The 18,251-nt window shown below is 44.7% G+C and overlaps 1 protein-coding gene across 2 annotated transcripts in view; it reads left to right on the forward strand.

The window, feature by feature from the left end:
* Positions 1-18,251, forward strand: part of LOC144113952 (uncharacterized) — a 120,111-nt gene that overhangs the window by 16,155 nt on the left and 85,705 nt on the right. For both annotated transcript variants that reach the window (XM_077647366.1, XM_077647367.1), the window contains exons 4-5: positions 3,053-3,215; positions 14,210-14,373. In XM_077647366.1, the coding sequence (XP_077503492.1) occupies positions 3,053-3,215; positions 14,210-14,373 (327 nt within the window). The remainder of the gene's footprint in view (positions 1-3,052; positions 3,216-14,209; positions 14,374-18,251) is intronic.

An 18,251-nucleotide genomic window follows, 5' to 3' on the forward strand; every position in this document is an offset into this window, starting at 1 on the left:
TGTAGTAGAATGCGAAGGCGCTGTTGGAGTTTCCTCTCTAGCCACAGGCAAGACAACTGTAGGTGTTCATTCTCTCCTTTCTGCTTTTAGAAGAACCGCCGCACGGGAGACAGCAGCGAACAGGCACTGGATGAAGGGCATCCTCATTTGGTCCAACCACGTGACGGCTATCATGTTTGTTTTTTAATCTTTTATATTGGTTGTGCATAAACCTACGTTCCTCGTCTCCAAGACCGTTTTGCCTCTATCTAGCAAGCTCAGTCCCTGGCGGGTACCTCCCTGATGATGAAATTCATCGGCCACAAATCACATTGGCCTCCGGCAAATTAGAGTACGGGATCAAGAAAAACAACTTTTACTCGTGTGCTGCCACGAAGACTAGGTTACTGCTTCGCATTGGCTGAAATGCTTGCTCGAACACAGGACACAATTATTAATGCTGCTATGAGGCTCCTAGCTTTCTTACCTTAATGCACTTTCCATTGCCCAAAGTGCGAGTGTTCATACAAACGAGACGTAAACACACTGAAAAAGTTAGGTCCTTGTGAAAATTGTCCATAATTCAGCGTATTCATGACGAAGTCCATACTAACGAGGCACGATTGTATATAATCCTGAACCACGATAACGGCAAAACGCCTTGCTATATTTGATGAATATATTGTATAGCATTGGGCTAAAATAGGCCAATAGGAAAACAACTCAAATGTATAAAGAAGGTATGATGGGACGGTCTGGCTATACCATGCGACTGACATACTACGCGTCTAATGCACAAGCGTTGACTAATTAGGTTGCTTCGTAAGCAGCGTCACGTTTTGCAGGATCATTTGCTTTCAGAACTATTAATTAGATGCTGAAAAAATATATTCCAGATGCTACATCACTCACAGTTCACCTATAACATGTATTTACCGCTACATTTTGTATGCAGATGGGCTCATCATGGGTGAAAAATTCGTGGTCGGTGTTGCACAAATGTATTCATTCATTTTCTTTTCTCACTCAAAATTAGTGAATGGAACCGATTACAAAGTGATGTTGTGGAGTGCAGTTTACAGACACGCAGCCATCCTCTCTTTTTTCTGTCTGGCAGTTGTCCTGTCTTTAGTTTGCGATTTTTGTTGGCATGGGTTTGTCATCATTCTTTTCTTTCCTTGTCCTTCTCTCGTATGACATGAGTAAAGTTGGCGAGCTGCTCAGCAGACGATCAACAGCACCGTACACTTCAGGTGTTTTGCACAGGCTTCAGATGTTTTGCAGTGGTGCGAGAGGTTTCGCTCAGGCAAACATTGGTGGGCGAGCCAATGTAAAAGACGTGAATTTCAACATATATGTGCCATTGTAGCCTACTTGTTTTCACAAGTGTAATTTTTAAAAAGCGGGCATTCATGATAAGTAAAAATAATAACAGCCGAATATACAACAACGAAGCCACTTACTAATACAGATAAATGAGTACAACTCGTTTCTGTTGCGCCTTAATGACCATTATTCCTGTCGCGTGTGTCCTGTAAAATTCATATGTTTGATCATGAATGTGTTTTTTATCAAACTTAATAACACGTCTGATCAATTATATCTCCAAAATGACCTTAACGAGATTCAGGATTAGAAGCTGTTCACATAGAAGTCGTACATAAACCCTTCGAGCTCTCGTGCCAGAATGTCGGTTTTTCTTCTTGCATTGGATAGTGTATGTGCTGTCGGGTGCAAAAGTGGTATGCAACAGTTGAGGTTGCATGGCTCGCTGCTTTTATGGCGCCTTTCAGCATTTAGGCCAAGCTGGAGTGCCACGCATTGAAACGAGCCAAATGACATGCCTTTGGATCAAAACAGTCACCTTTGGTCACAGTACACCACATATATAATAATTATACACCTTTAAATTTCATAACTAGCTTTTACCAAGCTACTTCATCATTTTAGCTTGTTTCACTCGCAGGATTCTCGGTGCATAGATTTTTAATTGCCTACTCAAATTTCAGTTTTATTTTAATTTTTTTATGTCTGGTATCCGACCTCAACCTCACAATATGAGGTTGAGGTGAGATTGAGTGAAGTCGCTAGTGTCCTCTGCAAAAATGAGGTGACGGCGGCTGAGGAGACCTCAACCTCAAGTGGTGAGGTTGAGTGAGGTCACCAAATTTTGTTTTGGTTGAGGTGAGGTCGAGGTATTTGGGGTCAAATGCCCACCTCTGTTTGTGAGAAACACTGAAATATGTTGGGCACTAATGGGCTATTTTTTCAGCAAAGATTTTTTTCCTGAGCACACAAGAGCAGAGAAGTTGCAGGTAAAATGTTTAGCTTTTGCAGCTTCTTCAGCATGAATTTTTCTTTTCCTAGGCTTGAGCATCCAAGAGTGAAGCATTGCTGACCAAGGTCTGGAAGATGTGTTGTTGCATTTCGATTTGAAACATTGCAGAAATCGGAAACCCATGGGATAGTATTGCTATCAAGGGATAGGAATGTCCCAGTCCCATTTTGTCATTTGTTCGAACCCGCAAGCTTAAATTGACCAGGCTCACTTCCTGTTTCCATCACACATGTTAGCCTTGCTCGGGCCTTTGTTATGTGGTGCAGCCCGTGGTAACGCCGGTGTTCACATTGCATGGCTGCTACTTGGCGACTGCATAGGTGGGACGGAAAAACCACTCTGACGAATGAGGGAGAGATTGCATTAAAATGGCTGATTTGTAGTGCGAAAGTACTTCTAGCTGCACTTCCCAGGTTTCGGCAATGTGTGCCTGTGTAAAGCCTCTGAGCAGCAAGTGTAACTGGCTCACTAGGTCAGTGGACACCTGAATCGCACTCTGAGGTACATGGTGGTGGTTGCCACCTGCAAAAAACAGTGCTTTCGCACAATATTTCGTGCTCAGCAATGCTACACTTCCAGTCATTTTTTCACTTCAACAAGCTTCATCTCAGTAATTTAACTAACTGTGCTGAAAGGGCAGGTGACGACATTTTTAATTTGTTACTGTTATTTGTCAAATTTATTGCTGTTTTCCAACATGGATGCAATGTATGCTTACGCAGTGTATGCTTCCAGGTGTCTACTGATGCTGCCTTGGTCCATAGGGATGATGTGCAGATTGCAGTAGCAGCATCGGGCTCAGGGGCTGACAGTGCCACTGAGAGCACAGAGGAGCAGCAGAAGAAACCTGGAAGCAGCTCTGCAGCATGTGAAGAAACGGAAGAGCCCATGTTTCAAGGTTTGTGCACTTACTTGATCAGCTGCAAAAGAGGGATAGTTAATACTGGCCAGCTTGTACTGATTTTTTGTTTCTTGTTCAGATTAGTGTTGCTAGTTCTGCACACATTTATTTATTCACGCTTCTTATGGCGTGTTTGCAGGAAATGTTGAGAGTAACATTCAAAAAAAGGTGCTGGGATCTAAAAAATCGTTCTTTGGCAGATGCACTTGTCAGTGTCTGTAATAAATTTTGGTAATATTTTTATGATGAAAGCAGTCCAAAATTCTGGACAGTTGAACCCCGCTATAAGAGACAGGGATGTAACACACAATTGGAAATAACAGATGCTTGCTACTCACTTGGTGGGCCGCCCTATAAGTGAACCCCTTTTGTAACAGGCATCGGTATAGGAGACATTCGGTAATAAAGGACAAGTGATTTTTGAATGTTGATAAAAAACCTTGCCTGTAAGAGGCATTTTAACTTACGTGTTTACTCACATAATGAACTCACTCCTGTAATCATAACATCACGCACGGCATATTTATCTTTTGACAAGAGCTCCTGCGGGGATGGCTAGGTGGCACGCTTCGCGAACTTGGCAGAGCGTCAAGAGGCTGAAAATGCGTAAAAAGCCATGAGTGACATCCAGTATTGTCAGAATGATAAGAAAACGAAGGCGCGCGTATCTCAGATTTAAGAGAACAAAGAGTGACGATCACTTTGGAAGATTGCTTGAACTAACGCGAGAGCTCAAGTTAAAACTCAAAAGTGTGAAAGAACAATATTTTAAAACACTAAATGTTAAAATGAAGAAAAATCCTAAACTTTTTTGGCACTACATAAGGGAGTGTGGGTCAGACTCAGCTGGAATAGGTGAAATCACTTGTAATAATCAGATCATATCAGATGACACAGAAAAAGCAACTTGTTTTAATAACTACTTTCAATCTGTTTTCTCGCCTAAGGATAAGAGTAGCCAGCGACAGTGCACAAGTTATGCATCGTTAATGCAACCAGTTGAAATAAGTGTAAGAGGAATAGTAGCGCTCCTACAGAATATAGACGAAACAAAGGCATGCGGTCCGGACGGCATATCACCCCATTTACTAAACAGCTGTGCGCATCCTGTTTCACAATATCTATAGCTTATTTATACAAAATCTTTGGATACAGGCTTCTTACCCGATGACTAGAAGATAGCTCATGTTGTCCCAGTTCATAAAGGCGGATCAAGAAAGGACGTCTCGAATTACAGACCTATTTCTCTAACATCAATTTCATGTGAAATCTTCGAACACATCTTATACACAGATATAATGAATCACTTGGTAAAAAACGACTTATTAATAAAAGAACAACATAGGTTCCGCAAAGGCCTGTCTTGTACTACACAACTTGTAGAATTTTATCATAAACTTGCATCTGAAGTTGACGACGGGGGGCAGATAGACTGTATATTTTAGGATTTTCGGAAGGCGTTTGATGCTGTGTCACACCCACTACTTATCTATAAATTATCAATGTTAAACTTAAACACAGCTGTAATAACATGGATTGAAAATTATTTGTCTAACCACCGCCAACGTGTAGTTCTGAATGGCAAGGCTTCAGATTGTGTTGAAGTGACATCATGTGTCCCTCAAGGATCCGTCTTGGGGCCACTCCTGTTCTTGGTGTACATAAATGATATCTCACTTAATATTTCATCAAATGTACGTCTGTTTGCAGATGACGGTGTTTTGTACAGAAAAATTAACACTGCAAGTGATGCTCTTCAACTCCAAACTGATTTAACGCTAATCCAGGCTTGGTGTTTAAAATGGAAAATGTATTTGAATACAGCAAAATGTGCCCACCTTTGCTTTTCACGAAAAAAGTACAAAATTCTGTCTCAGTATCACATACATAACGCAATAGTTAGTCAGCAATGCACATATAAATACTTAGGTGTTATAATGCCGAATGACTCTTCATGGAGTGTACATGTGGATCATGTGGTTAGCAAAGCTGGTAGGGCGCTGAATTTCCTTCAATGTAATTTAAAGTGTTCGAGCAAAACCTCAAGAAAACGGCTTTCATGTCGTGTGTGCGACCTATCATGGAATATGCCAGTGTTGTATGGGACCCTGCACAGCAATCGTTGATTGACAAGCTGGAGAGAATCCACAACAGGGCAGCAAGGTTTGTCTTGGGAAGGTATGGGCGAAGAGATAGCTGTACGGAAATGAAAAATTATTTGCAATGGGATTCCCTTGCTTCTCATAGAAGGAAGTTTAGGCTAAAATTATTCTGCTCAATATTTCACAATAGAACCGGCATAAATCGGGAAATTTATTTTAAACAGCCCTTTTACATTTCAAAACGACATGATCATTCTTGCAAAATTCGAGAGTACCGTGCCAGGACAAACTTGCTTGCCAATTCATTTTTTGTCAAGACTGTGCAACAGTGGAATCAGTTATCGGAAGTCCAAAAGTGCTCTGCTAATGAAGATGTCTTTTTGCAAATTTGTAAGCCCCCTACTGTAACGCCTTTGGGAAATGCGGGGTAATTATTGAATAAAGAATAATAAAGAATAAAGAATCTACAACAAGCAAAGAGATGCATTTGTAGGTGGTGTCGACATGGGCACCGAACTTCAAGATATCAGTCCCAGCTCAGAAGATGAGGTCTTAGCAAACCCCCTTTTATGCTTTTTGCTGTGTGGTCTTCACGCAAGGTTTAAGATACCCATAGGGTATTTTTTTTACCAAAGTCTGTACAGGAGACCAACTGGCTGTGGTTGTAGGCCATGTGCTCAGGAAGACAGCTGATGTAGGATTCGACACCATTCAGCTGGTGACTAACAACCACAAGGTGAATGTCGCAGCAATGGATATTCTGTGTGGAGGCAAAGTGAACATACAGACATCGCACCCTGCCGATCCCTGTACGGAGCTTTTTCTTTCGATCAAAGTCACGCAATAAAAAATGTGAGGTCACAGTTCCTGGCGATGGACTTCGGCAAAGCAGAGCAGATCACATCACGGTATGTCAAAAGTCTCTGCAGAATGCAGAAAAACTCGACAGTGAAGCCAGTTAGGTTCTTGACCCGAAAACACATGTATCCATCTAACATAGAAAACATGAACGTCAGATCAGCGGTTTAGTTGTTTTCAGTTCCTGTAACTGCTGCGCTTAGCTACCTCAAAGATCAGGCCGGCCACACATGTGATCTGGACTTCGCTTCAGCAGGACCCACAATTGAATTCATGCAAATGATACAGAAGTGGTTCACAATAATGGATGTCAGCAATTGCCTACAACACATTCACTGCAATAACGCTGATGCCCATCAGTTTACGGATGCAGATGATCTAAGATTAGAATGGCTTGAGGATTCTTTCCTTGCTTACATCGAAGACCTCAGGAACGAAAGCCCGGCTGGAAGCTTTTTAAGCAAGGAAACTCGCCACACACTTGCCTTTGCGACCACGTCAAATGTGAGGTGCATTCGTCACTTACTGACCGTCAAGAAGTTCCGCTTCGTGCTCACATGCAAATTGTCGAGAGACCCGATAGAGTCAACGTTTGGCTTCTTGCGACGATGTTCTAAAACCAGCGACATCCTTGATGTGAAGAGCGCGATATCCAGACTTGAAAATCGTTGCTGCCTCCGACCAGAGCAACGTTCAGAGCTCGACATCATTCGTCGCAAGGCAGCTGCTGCCAGCTCAACAGAGCCCCACCATGCCTGCCACTGGTAATAATTAAGTTTCTCGGTCAGGCAGTGAACGACTTAGAGAATCACTGCACAATATCGACACCGCGCATAACAGTCCGGACGAAGCCAGCGTCGCTATGGTTGGAGGTTCCATTGTGAGGGCTGCAAGTGAAAGCATTGCTTGCTCTAACTGCGTCGCACAACTGCAGGTCAGAAAGGCACCACACCTCTCCTTGGCCTTATTGCCCACCAAGATCGGGGCGGGCTCTTCTACCCGAGCCAGGAGCTCGTAAAACTGCTGATTGGTCTTCGGAAGCTTGTAGGCTACGTGCTTCCCCATAGAAAGTATTTCACAAAACCTTTGGAGGTTTGCGTCGAAAGAAGCGTGGCAGCGCTCATGGAACTCAATGTTCTCAGCTGTGGAAACACAGACAGCAACCATCGCAAGGTTCTGGAACTCACTGCACACAAGTTCATGAAGCCGCTGTTCACCAACTATGCTGCGAGCGTTACCGACAGGAATGCTGTTGTCAAGTTTCTTGACCGCAAGCCTACTTCACGCAAAGTGCTTAAATTGTAGGTGGCTTATAAGTATACACCAAGCTCAAATGATTTGCTTTTATGTTGTCGTTGAACCTGCCCCGAGTTTACCACTAAGCAAAACTACATGCGACTCGAATCATGCTGCGTAAGCGACATTCTAGGATGAGGTAAATCTGTCAAAATAAAATAATATCTGAGGGCGTCTTGTTACGTTACTTGTGAACGCTAACTAACATTGACTGCAACAACTGCGGTACGTGCAAAAAATAAAATTTCATTGCAAGTGGCCAGAACACAACGACTTTGCTCAGATACAATTGAACAGACGGGTCACACCGCGCTTGTCGAGCAGCTAGAGCAGCGCCGCCGGTGCCGCTACTGGCTGCTACCGCCACGGCACTACACCACCCTGACCAGTCTCCCGCATTGGCGCAGATAAGGAAGTGGCTAGCGCCATCTTTTAACAACCGTCCGCAACTTAAGGCACGGTGGCTACAATGGGTGAGCAAGCGACGCCGCAGGCATCTTTCTGGAGAAGGCAATGCCCTGAGGGTGCCAGATGGCGCCATATTCTCGTCAACAGGCTGCAAGCCTGCCGCGTCTGGACCAATCAGAGCGTACGCAGTAAGCAGTAGTAGTACGCACTATTTTATAAATATCTAATGCCATTGCGTGCTCGAAGCAGGTGCACTATTCGTTTGGCTCGTTCTGTGCACTACAGTGCCGCTGCATGGGGCTCCTTATATTATATTCTAGTGCCCACTTTGCTTAACGGAGTTTGCTTTACAAAACGCTGGAGAGAAGGCTTAAATTTTTACAATTTATGGTCAGTACAGTGAAAAAGTTTCAGTACTTTGCATATCTCTGAGCTCCATTTTGTGGAAATATGGTGACGAGAGCTTGCGGCTGCAACCGCTCACGAGTCACGACGCTGGCCGGATCCCGAAGAGACTCTCCGGTTCCGCAGAATTCCGCGTAACCTACGAGGTGGCGCTCCCGTTGCTGTTTCCCCTTCCCCCATGAGGGAGACTTCCCTCCTCGCCCATCCGGTGCTGTCCTTACGCACGGTGGTGAAGATGGGCCGCATCGAAATGGCGGGGGGAAACAGGTTCTCCACTATTTATCTCAGAATTTTTGTTTGTTTTTACGGCTTCAAGTTGTTGAGGGCGAAGAGTATTTAGTACTGTGTTCCAACAAAACAGAGTAAACACAGATTGCCAACAAGTGCAGCTGTAGTGCAGTAGAAGGCATATGGTGTCTTGGGTGTCTTGTCATATGCCATTCAGACAGAAGTGAACAGCCACGTTTTTTTCTAATGAGTTTGTGCAACAAGCTATGTATACACTTCTTTTGCAAAACTCCTAGTCACTGGGCGACAACATAAACACAGTGAGAGATGAGTAAGTAATGAAAACACGAAACCCTGCTTATAAGAGACCTCTCATATAATAGACAAAAACTCCTGTCCAGTACTTGTTTATTATAAAGGTCTTCAACAGTAGTAGCTGTACAGTAGAACCCCGCTTTAAACTCGGTTATAGCAAAAACTTTGACATATTAAAGTGAAGTTGCAGTCCCGCCTTCCATAGATGACTGTACATTTTTTTTTCTGTTATAGTAAAAAATTTTCCAAGAAACGGCTATAGTAAAGAGCGTTTGTACTTCCCGCAGAATTAGACATCGCGGCACGCGCTAAGTCTAGGATCGCGAGTCCTGTAAATACCGAATACAATAAAATGGCACTCATTGGGGTGGCTTCACTACTAAGCTCGAAAGCCGCGCGGAGAAGCCAACTTTTTGAAGACCTTGAAGCCGTGAGGCAAAGTGCGTGGCGCACACGGAAAAACTAAAGTTGGCAATGAACCCAGAAAGAAAGTGGCGCGAGTCGCTAAGAAAGGAAAGCCAGTAAAAGTGCAGTGAGAAAAGGGAAGAAAAGGGCGTGCGTTCGTAGCACGGTAGCATGAAGCACGGGGAAGCGGTGGCAAGAAGCGGAGGTGCGGTGGCACTGCGCAGGCAGTTTTGCCGCGTTTCTTGACCGCTGCCTTTTAAATGACGCTGAGGCCATGGAAGACGATGCCTTGATCATGCGAAGCTTTGGTTTTCACATGGAATCAAACTGGCATTACGTTCGTTGCCGCCTTGTATTCGTGCAAATGCAGTAATTCCACAAGATGTAAACGAAGTCGAAAACGTGATAACATATGATAACTGAAAATGAATAATTATCACATAAAGGCACAATAAGAGCAGGATGTAAGGTATTTCCAAGTGTTTCTTTTATAAACACTTTGTGCTTAGTAAGCAGCCATACAGTATAGTTAGAGCCATGCCGTGACCAACAACTGATATAGTAAAGACCCTGATATAGTAAAGATGTTTGCTCATCCAAGCTGCTTTACTATATAGAGGTTCTACTGTATTTGAAAAAGCAATACAGTAGAACCCCGCTGTTACATTTTTCACGGGACCACGAAAAAAAGACATACCAGTCGGGAAATATAGTACATCATTGTCTACTGTTTCTTTTTTCACTTCTAGTAAAGGCCGCATGCTTCTCTGGAATTTGCAAGGTTTTGAAGCACTTGCAATTGTTTGCATGCAGAGAGCATCCTAAATCCCCTGCGATGGCTCTTTGTCTGCCTGAGATGATGATGGTAGAAGGGAGGCAGCAGCGAAGAGGGAGGGCACGTGGAGTGGCCGAAGTTTGGGCGTGCATGTGTGATTGGGCATTGTTTTTGCAGCAGCCACTTTTATTCTACACACTCATCGTCTATTAGAGCCTAGAAATTGCATTTTTAAGCTGCGGGCGACAAGGAAAACACTGAGCATAGAAACATGCCTCAGGGCCAACCTGTGCAACTGCTGCCTCTTGTACAACGCTACCTGTGTGGCCTTTGCGACGGCATAGTTTCTTTTGTAGTGAGAGCTACACTACGCCAGCTCTTCGAGCCTTCATTGTGGCACCCCTTGAGCTCCCTGGCGGCGCCGTGGCCTTAGTCACGTGGTTGGTCACGTGGTGCAGAGCAGGTGCTGCTGCCGGCGGCACGCCGGCGAAACCGCGCTGCAACAGCTGTGCGCATGCGCAGTGTCGAGTGGGGGGGGTCTCGTGCCACTCCAGGTTTAACCAGAGCTAAACCACAGCCAATCTTTTTTTTTCACCTTCAGTTGTTCACACTCACGTTGCAGCAGTGATGAAACTTACCAACAACCACAACAAGATTTGCACCGCCTGTAAGTGTGCTCGGCGTCGGCGTGGGAGCAACACACGGGAAGCTGCCCAACACAGTGGTGGTCATGAGCCGGTGGAGTCTAGGAGTCCCGCTTTGGTAGTCTTTTATGAGATAGAATAGGCCAAAAAATAAAACTAGTACAGGGATTACCATCACTGGCAGATTTCGCTAATAAACTGCGTGCATTGACAAATTCTTTAGGTGCAGATCCCTGAAACTAGGCTTTATAGCCGTTCACTTCAAAACGATGATCACCAAGTCCTTTTCGGTGCAGGCGTCACAGATTTGAATTGTGTGCAAGAGAAAATTTTTAAATGCAATTACCACAGCAAAAAAAAAAAAATCCGTCTTTTACTGTCGGACAAACATCAGCGTACCCAGAAAGAGCCATAGAATCAATTTTTAGTAATAACAAAAATTGCTTGTAGTTTTCCTTGGTTTCCCTTTTAGTCTTCTTCAAAATGCCTTACGAGACTCGCCTTGTTGGCTCAGTGGCTTTGCATTCGGCCACGGCGGATTCGAAATGCAAAAATTATCGTGTGCTCTACGTTGCCAGCGCACATTAAAGAACCCCAGGTGGTCTAAATTAATCAGGTGTCCCCAGTACGGCACCTTTCATATCCGATGTGTCACTTCAGGCTGTTAAACACCGCAATCACAATCCTCAGAATGCCTTATAACTAATATCTATGTTGCAATAATAGTACTGGGCACCAAATCTGCGTAAAACAGTGCTAGTGGTAAGCCGCAGTGGTGACTGAGTGGTTATGGTGCTTGGCTGCTGACCCCAAATATGCTGGTTTGATCCCGGTTGTGGTGGTCGCATTTCAGTGGAGGTGAAATGCTAGAGGCCCATACAGTGGCGTAAATCGTGGGGGGGGGGGTCCTGACCTCCACTTCGCTTAAAGGGGGGGGGCATAGCATGGGTGCATTCCCCCCCCCCGAGATACGGCCCGGGTCTACTCGGTGGCATTAAATGCCGCGGGAGCGAGGAAGCATTTTCTCTTAAAACAGTGCTGTCATAATTACAATCTGCCAACAATCAAAGGACATGCCATGACTACGTATGATTGTATTCAATTTAATTTCAAGTCTGTTTTTCTGGCATCGGGGTAGTTCTGCCCATTCAAGTGTTGGCACCACGCAAACCCTCGAAGCTTTTTCTTTCTATTGTTCGGACATGGCGAACATTTTACAGTGCGCGAGACATGCGCTGACAGGCATGAGTCTTGGCTTGGTGGCATGTATAAAACTCCTTGATCTCTGCTGGCAATCTTTATTTTTAAAAATGAAAACAGTAAAATACACTGAGTGATGTCCACCACTATCACTTTCAGTTTCTTAAAACTGCAAGCCGATTAGAAAATTGCGAATGTCCCTTCAGCCATCTTGGGCCCACGCCTCATATGAGCCAAAAATAAAGGAACACAAAGGATGTCAATATAGAGTGAGAAAGCGATGCTGGTTAAGTGCTGTAGAAGTAGCACAACCTCTAAACTCCATGGAATGTTTAGCCGTCACAGCGCAGGCTTTAGGTCAGACCTAGACTGGGCCCGGCCCTATCTCCGCCACTTTAGTACCGACCCAACCGCAGCCTGCTATCGATTTCTAATGACCAGCCCGGCCCGGTGCCCATTTGGTAAGGCCCGTGCAAGCCCATTCACTTTTCGTGATGAAATTTCGCTCTTGAATAAACAAAGAGGGAAAAGCAACAAGCTGCCAACAAACATCTCTGTAGCCCCTGAAAAGGTTCCAGGAAGCAAGAAGAGCAACCACCTGTCTGTTGCAAGTCCGTTGCTAATTCCTGTAGTGCAGCAACAGTGGTGCAAGCGGCTCCATGTCCCCGAAAACACGTGGTCCTTGCGATGCCGCGGGCCTCAACTGCAGCGAGCTCTCTATGGTTGGGCTGGCTCCACTAGAAAAACTGTAATATAATCGCTGATATGTAGTTCTGATTCACTACGACCTTTAATCCAGCCTCTTCCAAGACCTGGAATGACAAAAAATGACCTGTCAGCGATTATATTAGTTTTTCTAGTGGGTAACGTGACCAAAACATCAACCTGACGTCACAGTCGTCGTTCGGTCAATGAAACCGAAGCAGCGTCAAGAAGAAATTCAATTATAAATTGTTTAGCAGTCATACACGAATACCACAGAGTGTTCCATGTATACAAATGTCTAACGCATCGTTTGAAAGAACAAATTACGCAAGCAAAAATTTGGTGTCTATAGTCCTTTAAGTAACCGGAAAGGTCTTAATGCGGAGCATATTTAATAAGGAATAAAGAAAAGTGAAGAGCCACACATCAGCACATTGGAGCTACTTCGCCTGCAAGTTATGCAGAGTATGCGCTCTTCAATTAAAAAGTGTATGACATATTTCACAAAGGTGACTATCTTCAATCATACTGCATAAAACAGAATTGAAGAAATCTCATGTGCGACTCTATGTCAATAATGACAAACCTAATGGTGTAGCACAACTTTGCATCACACTCAAACTTTTCCAGCGTTGTTTGCCAACCTAAGAGATTTGGTAACTAAAAATTACATGCTCCAAAAATTGCTCCTAATCAAATTTTACCAATAGCAGTACTGAAAGATACGCAGTGATCATCTACTGCTACTACTACTTAGTGAAACTGCGTGGAAATGGCAATTTTTTGCAATTCTGTCGTGGGGAACTGCATGCCCCTTGTCTGGAATATCAAAACAGAGCTGCTGCAAAATATTAAGGCCTTCCAGGGCCTCCTTCACTGGTTCGGCGAAGCAGCGGTGGAGCCTCCACACAGCGAGCAGCTCGTAACACCCGCGCATTTTCGCCACACACGACCACGCGGAGGGAAGCGTGGGAAACACACATTTGCACTGGGACAACGCGACACTTAAAAAGAAAATTACCAGTGACGTGCCAATCAGTGTCCAAACCAGTGCGCAGCTGATTTTGTCTTCCTAATGTGTGGACGATAGCCGATATCGTTGTGGGGTGGTAGCAAAGCTTAGAAAGCTAAACTATGCAGCAGCTAGGCTACTCTGATCGACATGGCCCCCCTCTGACTGTGTCTAAGTTAACCGGTTGGGGGGGCCGAATTTTCAGCTCATGTAGCGCCGCAAACCTTCCATATCTGAACTTTGCCGCTGCTTATTCATGCGCCAGGAGCGTTATAACAAGCCAAAAAGTTCGAATTAAGCGAATTTAAGAGAATCTTTGGTTCAGTTAAGCAGCTCTAAAATGCATTAAAAATATAGCCAACCAACCAAAATTTTCAGATTTGTTTGAGTTAGCTGAAGGTTCAAATTATAAGAGTTTGAATTATCATTAGCCTACTGTACTCGCAAAACGACCTCTACAGATCTGTTGGTCATAATCTACAGCACTAGATTATGACCATCAGAATCATTTCAGAGTCCCTTTAAGGCGGAATTTTGACAATTCAAACAAATATTTGTAGTTCTTTTAAGTTTGAAATAATGAGTCTACTGTAGTGTTTGTGCTGTTCCTTCATATCTTATGGTCCCTTTTTTTATAGATGGGGAGCAACTACCACTTCAGATGTACCTCCAAGTTGGCAAGGAAACTGCTGATGAGAACAGCACATCTCTTGAGGATGTGGTTCAAACAAACACTGGCACTGCTGTTGCCATTGTCACCCCTGATGGCGATGAGTCGGATGCTGATGAGCTACCAACGCCTGTGAGCCTTATGTTTCTTGTGTTAGTTGAAGGGAACATATTTTCATATGGTGTGCGGTATTTAGTAGGTTAAAAAAAGAAAAGGATTCCTTTAGTTTTTTTTTTTTACATTTGAAAAACTGTGGAGTGCCGCAAAGCATGTACGCGCATAAACCTCTTATCTTGTAGACTGGAGATATAGGCACCCCAAGAGTAAAAATTGCACTGGTTCGGCTAGGCCACTGGTCAGGCAAACATCAAAAGTACAGCACTGGTCAGCCAGATGTGCCACGTGTGCCTTTGCTTTGTACATGTGCATGCGCTGCTAGAACACGCCACGGTGCAAGCTTTTCTCTTCTTGCATGCTCCATTTTACTTTTGGAGCACCTATACAGTCGACTCTAAAAAATTCTGACTTGTGGGAGTACTGAAAATTTGTTCAAATTATGCGGAGTTTCAATAATGGGACCCTTTTTAATATGCTCGACGTTGACAGAACTGAAACATCACTTTGAATTAAGTTATTTTGAATAAGAGACTACTGTAGTAAGCGTATTGTGAGACCAGAAATATCGATAACTTTTTAAATTTTATAATTTTTGGCACTGTACATGAAATATTGACGTAGGAGTGCTTTTTAATAATGCCAAGGTTGCCAGTGCTTCAGTGCATATAGGGTTACGAGGTGAACAGGGTCGACATTGTCTATTTTCCACTTGAACAGCAGGTAATCAGCACTCGAACTGAGAAATATGCCTTACATTGCCGCATATAAGTCGGCGCAAACCCACCCGCATCCCATTCTCCACGGAATGGCATCATGACACACACAGTTCAAAGTAAAAAGTGTGTTAAAGGGAAGCTGAAGCACTTTTCGAAAAAAATGAGTTCTCAACGTCATTTTATAGCTTTTAGTCCACTAAAAAAGAATATCTCCTTTAAAAAGAGCGGAAATAAGCGCAAAAAGCTGTGTTTTAGAAGAAAACGCGCCCCATCACCTCAGGGCGCCGAGCGAACGCCGCTCTTGCCCGCGATTGGTCGGGACCGTCATGATGTCATCCACGGGGATCTCCGGCCGGCACCGATGGCGTTTCTGCGTAGCGCGTTGCTTGAGCTGGCTTTTACTGACTACGTTTTGGAAATTATGGATAATTCAAGCAGTATTGGACAGTTTTGACTTTCGCCATGCATGTTCGAGTCATCAGCAGCTTCAGAAAATGGCGGAACCAACGACGCCGCGGAGTGCGCCGGCAGCGAAAGTCAAGTCGCGACATCTTCATGTGTTGGAAATCTCGAGTGGATAGATGGGTGGATGACAGCTTTTATTTCCACCGGAAATGGAGACCCTTTATTACTCACCGCCCCCGGCACACAGGCCGGGAGGGCGGGGGCCGGAGCCTCCGTGAATAAAGGCTAACAAAGAGATTTTATCTCTTCACCGAATCAGCCGCCAGGCGGATCGGCTTGTTTTTGCAGAGAGGGTTCTTTGCTGCGCAGCAGGGCTTCCCAGCTTTCTCTGCTATCAATATCTTCGTCGACTCCGGGGTAGTCGGCGCATTCCCATATTCTCTGCTTCCGGGTAACCGTGGAACCGCCGCACTGTCGGAACCTGGACGAGCGCGCCCAAACCTATTCCGAAATCGTTGTGAACTACAGACTACACAAGAGAAAACTGGTGCCACCGCCTGATAAGAAGCTAATAGAGAAGCGACATGGCGGCGTCTGCAAGCCGGAAATCTCGTTAATCCAGTATGGGCATTTCACGTCCTACCAGGGTAACACGAAAACCAAATCTCGAGTGATACGTATGTTTTGCATAGGTGCATGCACGTGCATATCTTTTGTGTAGGTGCAAGTGGCAATAAAAAAAGTAAATTGCGCTGAAACGTTGTCGTGTACCGCTGCTGCATAAAACCCTGGCCACCATCTTCTTTCCGGTGACAGTCTCTGTGTGTCTTCTCCTGTTCCTGCATCTTTTTTCTCTGTTTCTTTTTCTCTCCACCAATTTCTTTTAACTCCTGTAAGCGTGATGTAGTTCAGATACCGGCATGCTTACATGAGTCGCACGGGGTAAAGCATTTGTTTGTTGATTTATTTATAGTTACTTGCCTAATTACTCCCGAAGGCCTTTTAGAACTACAAATGAATGCCAAACTGGATGAGTTGGAGTGGTTGCACTGCTGTACTGTAGCGCGAAGAGTCGAGGTGACCGGGAGGAAGGTCCCGTCTATGCTTTCCTTCTGTCGCAAGTTCGGGCTACTGTTCAACCATGAAACTTCTGCACTTACCCCCGTGCGTTGTTTTTTTTTTTGCATGCTGAACACGCTTTTGAACAATAATTATGGCTGCGTTTCGGAGCTCTCAGTGCTGCTCATCAAAACTAGTGTGCTGTGAGATATATATAGTTGCTGTTGTTGCGTATCGAGGTAACCAGCAGAATTACTTATGGCAGATATATGTGTACCGCGGCTCGACAACTTTGCCGTTCGGACTCAAGGACAGATTTGCATGAATTCTGGCGCCATTGTCGATCGTCAGCCATGGCCAAGCGCTCATGAATGCAAATGTTTGCATTGCTCAAGTATACTAGGTTGATATAATCGGTTTTTTGTTCAGTTAGGCGCAGCGGCATGTGCTACACGCTGATGAAAGATTAAGAGAATTGCTTGTGCTGCCATGAGCTGCAAGCAATCAGGACAAACCCAAAAGGCACACAGTGCGTAATGAGCTCAAAAGAGTTCAAGACTGGTTCACGTTCATAGTATCCCAGCGCAACGGCACATAGCCAAAGAAAAGAAGACGGAAAAAAAGGACGAACACAGCGCTGTGTTCGTCCTTCTTCTTTTCCGTCTTCTTTTCTTTGGCTATGTGCCGTTGCGCTGGAATACTATGAATGTGAATCAAGATTACCAACTAGCCCAAGAACTGACTCTACTGAAGTTCAAGACTGTGCGTCAAAGACAGTGCTGGAAGTGGCCTTAGCTCAGCATGGATGTGAACCAGCTGGAAAAGGCAAAGAGTTTACAAACAGGTAAGAAAGCAATATAACGAAAAAAGAAATGTTGATGCACATATTTTGTGCAATGCAGTGCAGGCAGTTTCTGCATGCTGCTTACCACCAGATTGTCTGGTTAACGTGGAAGAGGCTGTGGGAGAACCACCAACGGATTTTACCAAGCTGTGTGCTGAGCGCTGTTCGAAAGAAGTACCATGCCAAACTGGTTTATATACAGGCTTCAAGCATTACACGGAACGTCCGAACGAGAGAAAGTAAACGGCACTGGCAGAAGATTACGTTGATCTTTGGTTCGCCAAAGCGCGGGCTGCAGCGAAGCAAGCGCAGCCGGACGGCCGGCCGACTCTCCGTGAATGGCGTCACTTCCGCCAGTTCTCCGCTTTTGCCGTCCCCCCACCCAGCGCTTCCGGAAGCGACGAGGGCGTGCCGGCGGCGGGTTTTTAAGAAGCGATTGCAGCTCTGTTTGCAGATAGAATCGGGAAAAAAATTACACACCTGATTTTCAAGGTCCTTTCTTCCCAACCACAGCGTTTCATGCGATTTGAAAACCGTTTCAGCTTCCCTTTAAGATGCAATCGCAAGGCCAGCAGTTGGAGGAAATGGATACCAAAGGCAATAACTGCGCACTATCCTGCCTTTCATGCTTGCGTGTGGCTTGCTGACTGGGGGCAAAGCGAACCACTAATGGTCCTGTAGTTTGGGATTCCGACGTGATGCACGCTTCTGAGGTTACCGGAACTTTCCTCCCGCACTGTCTAACGCTCATCAGGGAAAGAGACTGGTAGAGCAAGTTAGCCGGGTAAACAGTGTGCAGTTAGATTTTTCAGAGTGAAAGTGATTTGTTTTCTTTTTTTTTTACACATGCATGCATCCTGCCAGGAACA

Source organism: Amblyomma americanum, chromosome 1, assembly GCF_052857255.1.
Source record: "Amblyomma americanum isolate KBUSLIRL-KWMA chromosome 1, ASM5285725v1, whole genome shotgun sequence".
Lineage (NCBI taxonomy): Eukaryota > Metazoa > Arthropoda > Arachnida > Ixodida > Ixodidae > Amblyomma > Amblyomma americanum.